General features: G+C 30.0%; 1 protein-coding gene across 1 annotated transcript; it reads left to right on the plus strand.

Annotated features, from left to right (window-relative positions):
* The first annotated feature begins 10,782 nt into the window (after nucleotides 1–10,782).
* On the plus strand, nucleotides 10,783–18,850 carry LOC119688234 (mucin-5AC). The gene is made up of 2 exons (XM_038102914.1): nucleotides 10,783–10,936; nucleotides 16,614–18,850. The coding sequence occupies exons 1-2, from the start codon at nucleotides 10,783–10,785 to the stop codon at nucleotides 18,848–18,850; spliced, it is 2,391 nt and encodes a 796-aa protein (XP_037958842.1).
* The last annotated feature ends 930 nt before the right edge of the window (nucleotides 18,851–19,780 follow it).

The raw sequence follows: 19,780 nt of genomic DNA on the forward strand, positions 1-19,780 counted from the left end.
TGTTGTTGCTGCTTCTGATGCTGCTGATGCTGCTGTGCTGTTGCCGTTGTTGTTGCTTTTGCTGGCACTATCGTTTGCTGGCATTGCTACTACTGCAATTAATATTTGTCTTTGGCTAATATTGTGCGATGTTGCATACCAGCAACGTTTGCTACTATTTTTAGTTTTTTTTTGTTTAATTCTCCTTTTTTAATTTGTTTTCTTTTACGCATAAATTGTCTCTTTGAGTACCTGTAACAAACGGTCTGCTTGTTGTACCATTTGATGGTCCATCCGCATATTTGTCCAAAAGTCCACCACTGGTCCAGCTATCTACAATATTTGTGCAAACATCTGAAGCCGGGCTCATTTATTATTTTTATTGAAGTTAAAAATATGTTTTTTTTTTCCTCAAAGAGCATAAATTGTGTGGATGAATTTAATGCGTGTGAATATTTTTTGTTTACTTAACAATCGGTTTAAGTCAGTTTTTAAGCAATTTTACTTCCAAGTTATATAAAAGACTTTTATTCAAAATATTTATAAACTATAAATTTGCTCATAAAACACAATAAAAGATGAAAAACAAGACTAATTTTCTTCCAAAAATTATATATATATCAGCATAAATCAATTTTTATATATGTTTTCTAATAATTTCTAGAATTTAAATTTGAATAGGTTTTATAAGAAAAGTATGAGAAATTTAAAACGAAAACGATTAATTTTCACTTTTTTTTTGCAAGATTTATTTGGATCGTATATAGGAAACTCAGACGGTTTGCTTTTGATTCAACCATTATTTTTTTTTTTTTTGAACTAAGGTCTATTAAAAGCAAAATCAACTATTTGTAACGTTAATTTTATTTGTCGAAAGTGATAACGAAAAGAAACTATTTAAAAGTTAGAAGGGTTAAAATAGAAATGAAAAGACAAAAACAAAAATTTTAGTTAATTCATTTACTAACATGGCTTGGCTGACCATAAAACTCTGTTTCGAGTATAGCCAAGCACTTGTCGTACTTTGGTTAGTGCCACTTAAAAAATAAAAATATGGCAAAAAAATTGGAAATTGAGCATTAAAAGATTTTTCGCTACTTATAGAAAAATACGATTATTCATCGCTTCTAATCTGACAGGCACGAGTTTAAAGTCTGGCACTTGCCGTCCAAACAAATTATATACTGACTATAAACTAATTAAAAAATTCGAATATTTCCTAAGATCACTTATGATGAGTACTTGGTAATACTAGAAATAGCGTTGTATGGTCAGACAACTGAAATTTTTGTTGTTGTAGTTTCATTTCTATTCAAACCCTTCGAACTTTTTTTAGTAGCGTTCATATTACTTTTTTCAATCTGCAGTACGAATATTATTCTGTTATTGTAAATTACATTCGAAAAAAATAAATATGGTGCAAATATCCGAATTATTTTTTTGCTTTCATTGGGTATATACTAGCTGAATGTACAGTTGAATAAATATTTTTTCAAAATGGGTATGGGTTCATAGCTACTAAATCTTATTAGATGTTATACTATAGGTCAGGTACCAAAATATAAAAGCAAAGCAATTACTGCACTAAAACTTACTTTTAAAAAGCATTTTATTTTATTTTATTTTATTTTATTTATTTGTTTCATTAAATCCTTCATCAGTATCTTGATTTTAAAACGGAAATTTGACGTCACCAGAATAATAAAGGTTTCTGTTTTAGCTGTAAATTTCCCGCTGTATAACGCAAGTAGTTGACATAAGGTTATGGATGTTTGTAATGCTTCGTGGATTGTTTTTCCAAATATTTACAAACGGCATCATTAACCAGAGGGACTTTTCTTGTTTTAAATATATTTAAGCTATTTATCTAACATAGAGTCCTGGAAATCATTAATAAAATTTTATTGGGTGTTTAATTTCTTAAGACTTAAACTAAGTCAACCCTAACCACAAATACTAAAGCGTTTTAAATCAGCTAATTAAATAAATCATTAATATAGTTTTATTGAGTCTTTAAATTATTAACCCTAAGTTAAGTCAATCGAAACCACAACCAATAAAATCTCTTAATTAAGCTAATTAAATAAATCATTAATACAGTTTTATCCGGTTTTTAATTTCTTAAGCCTTAAGCTAAGTCAGTCATCAACATCATAAATAAAATCACTTAAATGAGCTTATTGAATAACTAATTGCTTTTTATTTAATTTGTTTGCAGAGTCCCTTACCTAAGTCAAGCATAACTATTATAACTAAAGTCACTTAATTAAGCTAATTAAATAACTAATTGCTTTTCTTTTTATTAGTTCACAGTATCCCTTTTTTACGTATACGTGTTTATCTTTGGAAGCAGCTAATATGAACTCAGCTGCTCTTAATTTTTAAATATCAAGACAATATTATTATTATCGCGAACTAACTGATCTTTAAATAATGTGCTTGAAAATAAAAGTCAATTTCTTTTAGGGTGATATACTCATATCTTATTAAGCATTATATATACATGAATAGTCCCTTAGGTGGTCTGAAACTTAAAAGCGCATGCAAGAGTTGCATTTTTTCTAAAATGCTTACAGTGCATCCTGAAAGAAACTACGATATTAAATGATAGCGTGTTATTGCTAATAAATTTTGCTATAATAAATATCTATTTAAAACAAATCCTATTTACTGTAAAACTATAAAACGTTATATTATATTATTTATTATTTATTTAAATTCTTTGATTTTTTAAAACGGAAACCATACTTTTATTAATACTTTTATTAATTATTAATATTAATTAAATATATACTTTTTAATTGACTCTCATTTTAAATATAATTGGCCCCACTGTACAAAATCTTGTTCAAATGTACGTGCAAGTTTGTTGCTTCAGTCTTTCGCTAAGGATGCTTCAGTCTACAAAGAAAATGATTGTTTTTTGATGCTTGTCGTAAAAATTATTTTATTTTAAACGACTTTGTTATTATGGTTGTAAAAAATCCATAAAAATTGTTTTCGTTGTGAAAAATATAACTATTTCGATACCGAACACACTATATGTATTTTGTTTTGTATTGAAGTGAAATACTGAATCACCTATTAGCAATGTTAATTGGTTGTCAAATATATCTTTGCAATTTATGTTTTGTTATAAAATCTATAATTATGCATGTCCAATGTAATAATAATTAAAATGAAAATTTTTATGGAAAACTTAATGAAGTCTTAAATATTTGTTTAAAGAGCATATGGAAATTTGGAAATATATTTAAAACAATTAATTAAATTTTAATAGAAAAAACTTTTTAGTCGCAGATTTCAGCTAGTATTTGTCTAGAAAAAATTTTTGTAATATTTATATATTAAGAAAAGCTGTTTTAAATATTTTTGTGCTCAATTTAGTAGAATCAATTTGCTACAGTATATATTCTAAAATCAATCAAGTGTGATTCTACTATTTAATAAAAGTCATTTAAATTGATATCCAAACTACATAGAGTTTCACTTTATTTCAGAATTATATTTCTTAAAAATAAAAAGATTAGTTTAAAATTCTATGACAAAAACTTTTATTCTATGGTTTTTATCTATCTAATCTACTAAATAAAATGTACCTACCTACTTATCTACCTAGTACTACAAGTATTTTTCTCGTATTTTATATAGCTATCAAAAAATTGAATCTGATCACAAAATTAATATAATTTTTTGTTCTTATTTTTGACTTTATAACTAAATTCCAATAACTAAATCCCATACTTGTTACATCAGTTCAATAATCGGTGCTTTATTATTTATAACAAGAATTAAATAAAATTAATTATGTGATATTAAGTATCTTTTCCAAGTAAATATGTGTCCACAAGCAAGCGATTTGAATTTGAATATAACTACCATAGAAACTTACGTTTCAGATATATATTCTTAATAATGTTAATGAATTCCTATCATTAGATATTAAAAGACTCCGTAAAGCTCCGTAAGCTACGCACAGCTTATCCGTAAACAATTTTCAATAACTAACTTACAGTAGAACCATCCGAAGCTCTCTTATACTTTCGACACTGTTTCAAACTGTTGCAGACAAACAGATATTTGATTTACTTCTTTGATCATCTCAAATTCTTAAATCTCAAATCTCCTAAATATTGAAACTTCTCTGTACGATCCAAGACTTTATGAAAGATTTAACACACAATTATATCTATCTCTATGATTGATAGATAATGAGTTTTATTTAATTCACTATAGATTATATACCTGTCTAACTCAAGGGGATGTAACGAAAAGATATAATGATCTCCTTTTATATCGTACTTTATATTTCAAGCTATCATATGTACGTCGAATCAGTGATAACATTATTTCTAGAGCTCAAACATATTAAAATCGGACTATATAATCTTTTTTCAAGAAGTAAAAAACCTTTTTAACATCTACAAATAATAGATAAACTATAGGTAAAATGCAATTAGGTTTCGTAATATAAAAATTATATTTCTGACGAATGCTATGCTACGAATGCTATGCTATTTGTTAAAATGTATACATAAGATTATTACTGTTTATTATTAATTTATGCACATATATGGAAATAATTTTAATTATTATAAATATATTATTGTGTTGAAGCTAGTTGAATCAGTGCATTTGAGCACTTTTTCTCTCTATTAACTGTGAGGTTTCTTCATAAACTCTGCCTACTTCTTGATTGGATTATTGTTTAACGCTTCATCTGACTAAGCAATAACTGACCATAGATCTGCATACCTTCCCGAGGTATATATATTGATATATATGTATTAATATTTCCATATATAATGTTAAGGGGCTAATTATTCAAATATCCATATATGTTATAAATATAGTAAAATATTATACTATAGCTATAAATGTAGCTATAGTATAATCGCATCCTCAATAGCTAGCTATTTGAAGTCTTGGTGAAGGAGTAAAACTAGAAAAGTAAATAAACCATATATAGTATAACTTATATATATACTTTATTTGAAAAATATATATTTTTTATAACGTAAAATATAAAGTATAACTATAACGTATATATGTATAATATATAGAGTCCATATAACATTTGGAAACTTTTAATTTAATTCAAGTTTTTGGCATCAAATACTTTTAAAATAGGATATATAATTTCTTAAATTAAAATGAAAAATGAGAAAAGAATTAATTTAGGCTTTGTAAAAAACATTTATTCACTTTCCAAAAAAATTTTTTATAAATATTGATTAATGTGAATCAAATTTTTAAAAATCAATTACTTCGAATGATCTTCACATGTCAAAATTATCCTATAATCATTCATCTTGAACTGCCAGAACTTATTAAAAATCTTTGAAAAATTTCAATTGAGAGAGACTAGTTTACATATCAACAGTCAGTCAGACAGACATTCGAGTAGACTGAGAAATGAACAGACAGATTCATCTTGTCATGATGATCAATAATATACACAGTTTAAAGGGTATACGACAGCTTTTCCACAGCGTTACAAGCTTTTTGGCAAACTTAATGTAAATGTTTCACACTATTTGTATATATATATAAAGGGTAAATAAATATATAATAAATATATAATTTTCATATGAAGCATAAAAAACCAAAGTAGAAACTTTAACTCATTTTGTGTTTAAGTTTCACTTTCGTGGAAGGGCCACAACATAGAAGTTGGTAAATAAATGTGGTGCTCCCTGAGGATATGTAAGCGTAAAAAATATTTTTATTAGTATATATATATATATTATATATATGTATAAATAACAAACTTGCAGCAGCGAGATCCAAAGACATACGTTTATGTGATTAAATGCATAATATACACAAATGAGAATTACTTCCATCTTGATTTAAAACCTAAATGAATATAAGAAAAAATTATTCTGTTAACTGTTGAGAAAGAAGATTGGAATACAATACAAGCTATAGCAGAATATGAACCTGAAAAAGGGCCAAAAGCCGTCCAAAAAGAAACGTACTTTATAAATTATATGCAGACTTTGGTTGTCAAAAAGTAAATGTAAAAATATCTTCAGCTAAACTTTTTGAAATTAAAAATTTGTTGGAAAAGTAAAATTTAAGAGATGCAGCTCTACAAATACAAACGATTTGCACAGTTATTAATCATTAATCAATCAGTAAACATATTGACATACCACTAATAATGCCAATCTTCCTATGTTATGTAGAATTCCTAAAATAATATTTCACTATTAGAAAAGGGGGCTTCTTTAAGTACTATGCAGATCAGGTAATCTACATGGCCTATATATATTATTACTTCCCAAACAAATCTTGAAATCGTTTCGGACGTATACGAATACAGAATTATTCTTGTAACTTTTTAGACACAAAAATTATTTTTTTTTACATAGAATTTTCTTCATCTTCAATGACCCTCCAATTTTTGAATCTAATATCTGCTTTTGCGAAAGATCTTCAAAATACTCCTCTATGGCAATTATTTTCGATTACAGAATTTTTTTAATTTACATTATTGAAAAGTGCCCGTGTTCAGCTGGAACGATATCTGGCGCGTAGATTAGTTGTTGTAATAATTTGTGCTCTGATCCACTAAATTTTGCACTGTTTTTTTAACTGTATGATCCGATCTGTTGTCTTGAAGAAAAATAATTTTTCTTATTTGTAAACCAGTTTTTATATGAATTTTTGCACTTTCTAAAAAATCTGATGCTAAGTTTTCTTAGTCGAATTCACTTTGCAGCCGAAAAGGTAGGTTCATATCATTTCTTGGTGGTACACTAATATCTCATCCGTAGTACTATAAAGACAAACAAAATTCTTTATAAAAAATAAATTTAATCCGATTTTCTTTTTTTCTTGTGTCGCTTTTCGTAAGAAAGATCAATTTTTAAAAGACACAGAACTCTTCTTTTAAATGTGCTCAATTTTTACTGACTAAACCCACTTCACTTTCATTGCCATTGTAGCATCGTTGCCCTACAGTACCATCAAATCAATTATTACTTTGTATTATACAAAGGAGACTCTTCACATCTCATAGCTCAGTACTTGATACAGTTTAAGTGTTTTTCACGCTGTTAGCGATTTTTCAACATTTCGTAAATGTTATGTGAATCTGGAGTCTCAGTTCTTTTAATAGCTCACCATGTTTAATAAGCCTATATGAGTTGATCTGGTCTTGCGTAATTGGTTCGATTATACTGCTTATAGGTTTAAACTTTGTATACTCACGAAGAACATGATCTACATTTTTTATTTGCTATGAAAAAATCAATAATATGGAACGGATAACTGCTTACCTTTGCATAAGTATTCCCGGAAGCAGCTGAGGGCTGATTAAGCTTTAGAAAATAGTTTATTTCTTTATGTTTTCTTATCAATTTACAGTTTAATGTTAATTCGATATTCTATCGAAATTGCCATTGTATCTCAGAATGTATTCATAGTGAGTGAGCATAGAAACACCGTCTATGTTAAGCCACTTTGTAAAGGCACTTGAAATCAAAGTCTCCTAGAAATCATGAAAGGAAAGACAGATTTAGTTACATGATAGAAGTAAATTCACATATAATTTGTTTTTTAATAGCCCTTAAGTGGGAAATGTAACAGAATGGGCCAATAGGCCTAAGTGGATCTTCAGTACAGTCGGTATAAACTAATTAGTGAATACCGTCTCGAAATATTGCCATATGAAAATTATAGAATAAAAATATAAAAAAATGAAGTCATAAAAAAGAATTATGTTTCTTAAAAATTGCAACAGTGATTAATTTATATAATTTCTTTTAATAAATTAATAAAATTTAATAAATTCAATAAATATGAAAGAAGTATATATATACATATGGCTTACGTTCGATAAGTGCGAAGTGTAAACACAATATTTTAATTTTATTTGCAATGCCTTTAACAATTAATAAAGAAATAATTAATAAATGTTTCAAAATAATTTCTAAAGAAACTCTACAAATGGTTTAGAAAGGTCTTATGAAAAAATTTAGTAAAGTTTTAATTAGAATGGAACAATTTTAGAATGGAAATTATTAGAATGGAATATTTTTCTTCGCTTTTAGGTTGAAAATTAAGCATTGTCATAAGTTAATTAAATTTTGAGAGGATTAGTAACTTAAAAAAAAAAACAGTGTATTCAATCAAAATTGTATTGATTGTAATTAAAATTAATTGACAGTTATACAGGTGCAGCAAAGGATTAGTCTTTTTTTTTATACAATAAATTGTTTAAAAATTAATTAATTAATTTTAGATAAATGTAAAATTTAATTATATTTTTATTTTTATATAAATGGTACCGGTATCCCTTTACTGTTAACACTGTTAAGCCGTAAATGTGACTAAATCAAGTTTCATTGTGGAAGCATTAAAAACATCAAACATAGACAATTTAATATGTTTACACACATTTGGCGAAGTTCATTTGATTAAATGTTAACGCATTTTAACTGCGGCATTAAGAAATTAATACGTCATTTTACACGTTTAACGCAAAAACCCGTACCTGAAACCATGACTAACTGACATCCCACTCCGCGGCATCATCCATTCAACATTCGCACAGTACATATAAACGCTGTCATATTATTTTCAATAGTTGGTGCCGCCATTTGGGAAGTCGGCAATCATAAACGAGCCTTTGTTATCCTATAAAAGCCAAAAAATCTGATATTAATATATATTGTCAAGATATATGTATATATAAATATATATGCAGTTTTTGTTAACAATAAGATGATGCTATTCACTTTCATTCGTTCTTCAAGGGTATTGGGTATTTCTTTATTTTTCCATTACACATTATTATCAGTACTCGTATTTTTTATTATTTTATTTATTTATTTTTACCATTTTTTTTGGTTATATCTTCATTTGGACTTGAATGGACTTCAACTGGACTTCAATCCATTGTGACACTATCAGCAATGAAGAAGGTTGAAGTTTTTCTCTGCGTTCGTGACAAGTTTGATTTTTGACGTTTTTGGAAACACAAAACAGACGAACAAAATTAAATGATGAGAGTCGAGAGTCTGGAGGCAAGAAGCAAAGACACTGAAACCAAAGTTTTGAGGAAGGAATAATAAAATTGTGTGTAGAAAGCGAAATGATTTGTGGGTGGTCCTTAAATAGCATTTATAGAAAGTATTATTTTTTCCATTTAATTTTTTTGAAACTTCAATTTTTTCTGCGTTTTGCGTTTTGAGAATCAATCCAGTATTTTCAAGCTTTAGGTTATAATGACAGATTTTCGATTTTATTTCGATACAACAAAATGCTTTTATAATATATATTTTAACCACTATATAACCAATTGTCTTTTATTCCTTTTGAAAAGAATATATGTAATTATATATATATAGTTTTTATTGATTTGAGGGCAATACCTAAATAAAATCAACTGAAAAACTTTACTTTTTTACTTCCAATTTTATTATATCAAAGCAGTGGATCAGCAATTATTGTATGTAATAGTGACAAACAAAATCACCAAATTTATATCCACTAATGGATACTTTCAGCTTATCCTAAATAATAATATACCTAAACCCTTATAGTGCACTTAAATGTAGGAACACTATAATGGTTTAGCAATGGTTAAATATTATCAAAAGTCAACATGTAGAAGATTTAAAAATCATGTTTCCAAATAATAAATCAAGTGCTATACATCCAGTCGAAATATTTCAATATGAATTTTTAATACGTATGTTAATATGACAGAAGACTGATATATAGTTCGTAGGTACTTCTCGGATATGGTAACTTATTACATTTTAACCCTTTTTTCTAACAGTTTTTTCATCATTATTTTGATGATTGAAGTTTTCGAGATTTTGTATTTCGAATATACAATGAACGAAATCTTATTGGTAACTCTTAACATCCCAACCTAAACCAATCCCTCCAAAGTTGTAGTATTTGTTTTTGTATTATTACTATAATTAATATTACTATTACTATAATATCTTAATCTTAACCAGTAATTTATTTTAATCTTTTCTATTGAAATCTAAATTTTTATATATAAGACGGTGTAATAAAAAGAGAAAAATTTTAGATTTATGTGCTATATATAGTATACAATACTATGTTGAATTTATGCCAGCACAAAAAGCGTCAGGAGCTGATAATCTTCATTCCTAACATATAGCCGTGAAGACTAAACTAAAGTTGAAGCAACAGATACTTCTATTAGTCGTGTCAGCTCTATATCCCTGATTTAAGCAGCATTTGCTTTCACAAATTGGGAATCATGGGAATCATGATGAAGCTTCTCCATTAATGTCCATGTTATCAGCTGCTGAGAGCTGTTTTCTGTTTTCTGTTTATGCTTTTTCTTTTTTGTTATTATCTATAATGATTAAATCATGCATATCGCAAAATATGGATGCCACAATTTTACTTCGCAAAATTCTAACCTCTCAGCTAACTGAAATTTTGGTTCCTGTGAGTAATGTGAACAGCTTGAAAATATTCGAGTTTCTTTATAGAGTAAAGGAGGATTTAAGTATTCAAGTTGTTCGATTCAAATACTCAAATTCGAAAATATTGGAGCAAATTCGAACTGTTTAATTATCACAATATTTTTTTTTGATGACGTAGAAACCATTCGCAACCTTAAGTCAGTATGAGACTCTAATCCACTAGAAAAAACATGATGTCTGACGGTTACTTGATTTCATATTCTAACTTAAAGAAATATATAATCATTGTATATGAACAATAAACTATTAGCATAAATAATATTTTGAAAATTATTTTATTTATTATATTTTGTTTTAATTTTCAGATAACCTAGCAGATATGATAACCGATCGCTTTAAATCAAATTTTCCTACGATTTGCTGTTGGTTAATTTTGTTAATCAGCAGTATAACCTATGCACAATCCCTCGGCTTACAACCACAAACTCAGTCGAAAACTGACGAAGAAAATGTTATAATCCAAGACTCAACAGGTAAAAATAAACACTTAAAAAATAATCACTGTAATGCAAACAATGTCAATATTTATCTATATTTATTTACGTATGTTTACCTCAGACCAATTTTCACATACCACAAAATAGTTGGATGATTGCTTGTAAAACAATCACTCATAAATTTTAATCATTTCAATCTTTGGTTTTGGGGTCCATAAAATTTCATATGAAAAAGTTTAAAGCACTTTTATGAACTGCGAATAAAAACGAAGCGCACAAATAATTGGTAGTGAATTAAATTTTGGCAACAATTTATCAAATAAGTAGATATTAATTTTTTTTTTTGCCAATGTCAATAGTCAAAGACCATTGACTGTTCCAAATCGCATGGCGTCAATTTGGAATTGCAATTGGGTTAAATGCATTCGACCGTGGTTAACAGCTTTCATAGCCCCTACGCATTGTATGAAAAGTATTAACTAAGCTTGTAAACCACGAAAGAAGTCTATGGAGACTGTTGGAGACTAATCACATTTATCTATCTGTAACATATACATTTATCTGCAAATTGTTTAGAAGTTTATTTTTCAGTTCTTAAGATTTGCGAAAGAAATTATGTAGCAACATTTTTTCACATCGGGTGCTCTACATTTGATGTTAGAACAAAAGCCAATACACTACATCTATTAGTTGTTACATAAATTTAAATATATAATATGTTATATCAGTCACCGATTTATATAAAAGTTATTCTTTTAATAATCTGACGGATCATTATTTTCAAAGCGTCTTGAAACTTGAAAATCGACCGTTTCAAAACATATTCTGCTTAATACTATAAAAAAATTTAAGTGGTATAAATCGCATACTATTAGTGCAAAATCAAAAAATTTAGGATCATAGATCCTTTAAAAGAAAAGGATCTATGAGATCTAAAGGGATTTATTTAAAAGAAAAGGATCTATGAGATCTAAAGGGATCTATTTAAAAGAAAAGGATCTAAGATTCTACCTGTGTAGAATGAGCGATCTATAGAGCGTAACTTTTGCCTGTTGGCACAGAGCTCTACATCCCACTTGGCTACTAAACCTATAGTAGCACCTATTAGTAATAGTAATAATCATTATAAGATTGAAGCATCATCATTATAAAAAAAGATTATACAAAAAATAATATATATGAAGGCATATAACTTTAATTATAGGTAAATTATCAGAAGACTACATGAAGCAATCCAAAGACTTTATTTATTAATAAAGAAAATTTATAGATGAATGAAAATATTCATATACCTAGACATAAACTCGCATCCCAATGATTTCCCAATTTAAACTAAATATCGGATTGTTTTGAGTTGAATGAGAACTTAAAATGATATTGCAAGACCGAAATATTGTTGGAATAAAGATTTTTTTTATTAAAATCTGGTAGATAATTTCATGGCATTTATTTTTTGAATATGATTTCCGGCACCTTATCGCTGCGACTACGAGTTACATGAACTATTCGATCAGTCCAACTTTTGACTATTTTTTGCAATAAATGGGACCGTGTGACATCAGTGGTGGTGTGAACATTTAAGAGTTGCTCGTTTGTTGTATAAACCAATGACTTAACATAGCCCTATCAAAAATATTCGAGAGGCGTTAAATAGCACGAAGGAAGGGGCCAGTTAACAGGACAGAACCACTTCTGTCGATTGTTAAGCACGCTGTATGGCAAATTGCGTATAAACTAATGACATGGTTTTGTCATTGGTTTTGTTGGAACCAAATGTAATGGTTTTGTTGGAACCAAATCTCGTCGATGCTTAACTGAGTCGTTCAGTCAGTTCAGTCAGTATGAACTTCGCGAATAGAATTATTTTTTTCAAAGTAAATTTCCACAATTTGGAAGTATTGTTCTAGCGTTAAACGAGTCATGATGAGTTACCAAATCTTACTGAACAGGAAATCAACACAGCTGTCAAACAATAGTTATAGATATCGATAGTTCTCATATCGTATCGGATGTTCTTTTAACATGCGATACTATCTGCTTGAATATTAAAAGGCACCTATTCAAATGCGATTTTATTTCTCGATATATAATTATATTACCATATATTTATAGTTAAGATAGTACAGAAAATGAAATCAAAATATTGATCATTAATATTGATTAAACCCTTCACAGATACTTTTAAGGTTTTTTAATGTGAATGTTATAACTTTTGATAAACTGTGCATTTTATACTGGGTTCATACAAAGTAGAACCATTTGAAAGATATCATTCCTCTTCATCTAAACCATCAAAATCCAAAGTACAATCCCTAAAAATCTTTTAGGATTCTAAAAAACACGATTGGATCAAATAAGTATAGTGGTGCAATGGACATTAGTAAAGAATCGTTTCATCTCATCACCGAATTCGGTGTTAGGTGCTGTTTCCCTCTCGCTTACGCTCACGCCCCATTGACGACAACTCACCACACCAGCGACAAACTTAGCAAACTCTTTATTAGTCTAAGCTTTTTAGTATAATAACAAATGTGTTTTGTTTACTTAATATATCATTTTAAGCTGCTGTTTGTTGTAACTGGCGTTATTGTTGTTGTTGCGGCTGTTGTTATTGCTGTTGTTAGTCTTATTTTTTCATATTAAAATGGAAAGCGATTTGTCAGGTTTTAGCAAATAATTTATCAACTATCGTGTCTCAGCGCATACCAGTATTAACTTGTGTACGTACGTACGTATGCATATGCAATACTTGTGATTGCCTGCACTTTGTGAATATGTACGTCTCCTAACTTATACGCAGCTACATATGCACACATATACACACATATGCACACATATATATGTATGTTAACTTAATATTTTGATTTTCAATGTCGTGTCTGCGTTGGTCCTGTTTTCAGTATTGTTGTTGTTATCTTATACAATGTGTATGATAAAGTGGTAAAAAATTGTTGTTCGTCAAGAGTCTGGTGGCATTGGCACACCGACGAAGAAGAAGCCGAAGATGTCTGTGCAAGTGAATGAGTGAATGAGTGACTGGTGATTGACCATTGATCATCTGCAAACATTTTAGCATCGAAAATATTTTCATGCATTACAACAACTGCATTAATACGATTGGCTTTGTAATTGTGTCGTGGCTGTTCTTGTTGTTTGGCTGTATTTGTTGTTGTAAAAATATCGCCTCACTTTTTATTCAACTTGTTCGTTTAAATTTAGGAATAATGGTTGGCAGAGCAGTTCATAGCGCAGTCGCTTCGCTACTCAGCATCTCAGCAGCTAGTTTACCTAGTTTCGCAAAACTTTTGTTTTTGTTTATAAATATCTGATGCATTATCGTTCAGCCACAAAAGCCGCTGTACTGCTGCTGTCTTGTGCATGAAATGCAGTCTTTTGTTAACAGCATTGTCTTCTGTATCTGTATCTGTACAGGGTTGATATTATTTATTTAATATTATTAAATAACCGTTTAAAAAAGGTTATTAACACTGTTGAACTTAACTATTTATGAGTTCTTATTTCATAATAAATTGTCTTTTGCTTTTGATTCAAAACATTAATCAAATCCGCATTATGTGTATTATTATTATTATTATTATTGACACACACACATGTTCCGAAATAATATTTATGAACTTAGTCTAATCACAAGAGATTTCCAATTACTACGATCGCGCGCTATTGCTTTTAGCTCACTAAATGATTTCCTCATTTCTTTACTGATGGTTCTACTCCATGTTGTCCTCAGCCGACCTTGATTTCTTCTTCCCTGCGGACTCCACTCGAGTGCAGCAAGAACAATTTCGATGTTTGGTTTGCGAAGAGTATAGCCCAGCCATCTGTATTTCCTCTGAATTATATCTTTATCAAATGGCTCTTGATTACCATATCCTATTATTCTTAAAATCTAACGCAGACATCTATTTACAAATGTTTGCAACTTATGAGTGCTAGCTGTAGTCACATACCAAGTCTCAGATTTAATAATAAGGCTGTCTATTAAATCGTTCAAAACACAGTGAAGATAACACTGGAAATATGTAACTAAGTTTTCTATAGCGGGGTTTAATGGAATTAATTAATTTTGTTAATTCTATCGAATTAAATTACCTCTTCCAACACAAACTAAACTGTCTCTCTCTCTCTCTCTCTCTAATCTCAAAAATATGTAAACAAATGGATGGGTCCTATAGCTTTCATTCCTCTGGTTTATATCTATAAAATGCTTTATAACAGAAAACAAATTTGTTTTTTACAATTTTTTTGGATTTTTTGAGTTCATTTTAAATTTTGAACTCCCCGAATGTTAACCTACAAGCTCTTCATTAATTAAAAACGACTTTTTTAAGACGAAAATTTTGATTGTTACTACAACGAACTTATGTTAGTATGAATAGATAAAGACAAATAGATAAAGATATTTGCTTTAGGCACCCTTCCTCAAATTCCCCTATTTTCCTATCAAAAAGAGGATTTTTTAAATTTTGCGAAAGGAATTTATTTCTTAATAAATACAAAAAATTCATATATCTCAAATATAAATTTTTTGTTGTTTTATTAAAACCTCAATTTTTAAATGTAGTTCATGGCTAGAATATCAGATATCTGGGAGAAAAATAGGTTACAAACAGATGGAAAGCATTTAAACCCACAGTGTGTGATTAAACTCGTATAAAGACCTCTTAAGAATGAATTCAAAAGACCTAAAAATTAGACTGTGAAAGACTTCCGGGTAAAATCGCATTCCAGTAATCAGAATTAGAAAAATAAGAATCAGAAGAATTGACTAATGCTTATGGACTGCTCAACAGATAATACGTATAAAGGTCACAAAAACATTAGCTCCAAAAATATGATACAATCAACATTTCTTGTTGAAATCAATTCAAAGTAATCAGATTCAAAGTTATACTAATTGACGTATATTTTAAAATTATCCCAATCTAAATTTACCTAACCTTTCCAGTATCGATTATAGTATCATCATCGATTCAAAGTTGTACTAACTGAACCACACTTCTAATCTTCCCAATATGGACTATTATGTCGAAATATGCATTATTCTATGATAATAAATTCAATCTTAGTACTCACTCTAATTATGTTGATAATTCCATATATCGTTTCACACTTCATACATATTTTAATTAACAATCATTGCTGCGGAAGATAACAGCTATTTTTCTTTGAAGACAATATTTATAAACAATATTCATACTTAGCTATTACATCCCTCTGATAACATAATTGATGACCATTAAAATGAATTCGTTCAGCTCAATCAGCAACTGCTATCAAATCATCAATTGATAGCAGTTAATCAACCAACAACAATAACAGCAATATCTACAACAACAGCCTCAAATCGGAGCAACACATTTGTTGACGCTTCCACAAGTGGTGATTAGAGTGGCTATGCGCACTCATGCCGCTCCAATATTCCGAACTGAATATCGGCAATTACAAGACCTGAGCGGCTGGGTGTGCTGTGTCAGACCGTGTCTGCAAATGTGCGAAAAAGACATGCGGGGGAAATTGTGGTAACCAACAATTTTCACAGACATTTATGTATTTACATAATTAATGATTTTGTTGTTGGTACTATTAACATTGTTGTTGTAATTTGTATCTTTTTGTTTTCAACTTCACACTAACACGATCGATACTTACTTGCTTGTCTAATTCGTAAAATTGATTATTTTTTCAATTACAGTGCGAACGTTTAGTCCTCGTGTGGACTATAATAACGAATGGCGACCTGTTGGACGTGGTGACCCTTTAAAAAATGATCCCACATACGATTACAGCCCACCGGCTTTAGAGCGCGTACGTTATTGGGCAGATAGCAGTGACAGTAAGACAGACAACAAAAATAAGGAAACAACTGTTGGTACAACGGACATTGTTCTTATTGGCAGTGGTTTGAACAGCAATATTCGAAAACCGAATCCAAGCAAGAATGATATATTACTATTTGGTGGAACTAGTGAACACACAAGAGGCAGTTTTCAAACCCCACAAAATTCTTTAAAAAATATGAAAGGTGAAACGCCATTATTACAGCCAAAATATACATCAATACGTCGTAGCTATTATGGGCATCAATTGCCTACCCGCCTAATGCCACCACCTATGCAAACAATATCGCAAATGATGAACGCAAAATCGACAGCAACTAGTGACTACCGCCACTTGAATATGCCTAGTTTTATGCCTAGTGGAAGTAGTTCTCTAACTGGTATGGGCACATCAACACACAATAAAAATTATTATAATCCTGTTATGAATTCTACTTGGATCCACTCGCCCGCTGCTGCTGCACAACATTATACACAGCGTTATCCATCAGCATACGATTCACATTACCAGGAATCTATGAATTATGTTAGTTATACTCGACCAAGTTCAATGGCATATGTCACCAATGCAATACGTCCCAATCAAAATGCGCTGAAATATAACTCACCGCCCCGTAAGCCATGGGTGCACGAACTGTTACAGAAAGAGGTAATTAAATCCGTAAAACCAACAATTTCGGTTACAAAATACATGATGGGCAGTACAAAACCCATGTATGAGTCTATGGTACCTATTGGCATCAGCACTACCTATTCACCAGTATCATTCGTTAGCAGTACAACGCTACCAACAAAGTCACCAACATATGCACATAGTACAACTCCAGTATTTATAACTCCAACAACATACACCACTACCTCAACAATAACACCGAGCACGTATACTCGTAAACCAGTGGCAGTAACTGTCGCAATGCCTACTAACAATATAGAAATTACGACACCTACAACAACTACTACAACCTCATCACGTCTACTTATACCCAATACCAGCAATTTATTACATCGACCAACAGTTGCACCAATGGAAATGACAACGGATTCTTTATTTTCACATTACAAACAACCTGCTAAACCTATTGCTGGTCCCATGTATCTAATTATTGAGGGCCATTCGAAAGTAAAAACATATGGCAAAAATGAAATCGATCCACATCAACCTAAAATTGTACCGATTATACCTAAACGGGAACCCATTGTCCGTATAGCAGATCCAAATGAAAAACGTGGAACCGTAGAAACTTTTCAAGTCAAGCATTTGCATACCAAAACAACGCCAACCACAGCAACTACTACAACAACGACTGTCAAACCAATAACAACAACAACCACTGCGAAACCAACTACAACTACTATCGCGACAACAACGACAACCGCAACAAATAACATGATTATGCCGATAACAACAGCAAATTTACCGCTAACAAGACAAAATATACCTACTATGACGAGTGAACCTCAACCGCCCACCGGTATGCAAGGCCTTTTAAGTTTACTTGATTCCTCATTGAACAATCTCTTCCACGATGTTCACTTGACAACAGCGGAAAAGAATGATGAAAAAATTTTCGTTACACCTCCACCATATACAACTATTCTGAAACCAATTACAACAACAGCACAGCAACAACTTCAGGTAGATGCACGGGTCAGTAGCAAAGGAGACTCCTTGAATGCCATCAATGATATTACATTGGATGCAAGCAATGCGTACACCGATGAAGTTGGCGATGCTGAAGTTGGAACCACTGAACCTGCACCCAGAGATGTACGTCAAGTTTTTGATTATGATCAACTACCTGAGTCAAGATTGAAGCAACGCACTGCTGCTGATGGAAATATTGTTGACGACAGCGAAGACGATGTTTGGTTTAAGGAAACTTACGATGATGTTGATGAGGATGCCAGTAATATGGATGATATGGTCGAGTATGAAGATGCTAGTCAGCAACTATTGAAACGCATAGATACATTAGTGGGTGTTGATGATAACGTTGATGATTTAGTTAATGAGAATAATAGTGGAGAGAATGATGAGGATGATATTGATTCGGATGAGTTCGAGCTTAGACATGCACGCACCCTAATATAAATACATGGTAATAATATTTTTTAAATAGATATACTACAATACAATATAGAAATGAATAGAATTATTTTCAAATTTATTAATTTAATTAAATAAATAGTAAATTTTTTATGAGTAGCATTTTAACTAGTTATGTTAAAACGTTAAACTGGCATTTGGAAAGGTGGGTAGTCGATAAGTCGACTGCTCATACCAAATAGATTATATTATAGATATGAAATAATTTTCAAATTATTACGGAAATATACCAAATCCGTTTGAAGCCATATAAAATAGTTTGTCTATACTTTGATGTCTTTACGAGGTTCCTTTAAATAACTGCAGTTACTGCTTTTGATAATGAGAGCATATGTTTTGAAAAATAAGAGTAACAAATTAAATAAAAGATTTTCAAAATTCCTTATATAATAATTTGTGAGTAATTTATTTTATTATTTTTTTTCGGTATATAAACTACCTACTTCACTCATGATCTTCAAAATATATAGTCCAAATCACATATATATATTTAACTGACCGTATTTAAATACATCTGTAAATGATGTAAATAGATTTTTTGTGAAAACGTCACACTGCTTAATAACGTTACTCTTACTATTTAGCTTCACCGAAGAATTTAACTAAACAATTTGTACACATATTTTCACAACATACTTCTAGCACCGAGCTTTCATATTCTGTATCACCGCACTCTTACATATAAACCATTCAAGTTGTTTTTCTAGACCTTAAAATCCTTCCCTAACTGTACATTTCTTAAAACCTTCAACAATAAAGTCCATCATAGCATATATCGTATACTTCATACAAGTAGTATATCTTCAACTTCCAGTATACATTCGCCCCTAACTGTACATTGGTTAATATCTTCAGCAATAAAGTACTTATCTCCTTCATATCGTATATATCCATTAAAATTTTTCTGAATTATTC

Source organism: Teleopsis dalmanni, chromosome X, assembly GCF_002237135.1.
Source record: "Teleopsis dalmanni isolate 2A chromosome X, ASM223713v2, whole genome shotgun sequence".
Taxonomy (NCBI): Eukaryota; Metazoa; Arthropoda; class Insecta; order Diptera; family Diopsidae; genus Teleopsis; species Teleopsis dalmanni.

Excerpts from the sequence above, each read along its gene's own strand:
- LOC119688234 (XM_038102914.1), top strand. The coding sequence starts at position 10,783 with ATGATAACCGATCGCTTTAAATCAAATTTTCCTACGATTTGCTGTTGG. Across the intron at positions 10,937-16,613 it reads TATAATCCAAGACTCAACAG|TGCGAACGTTTAGTCCTCGT; the intron begins GTAAAAATAAAC and ends TTTCAATTACAG.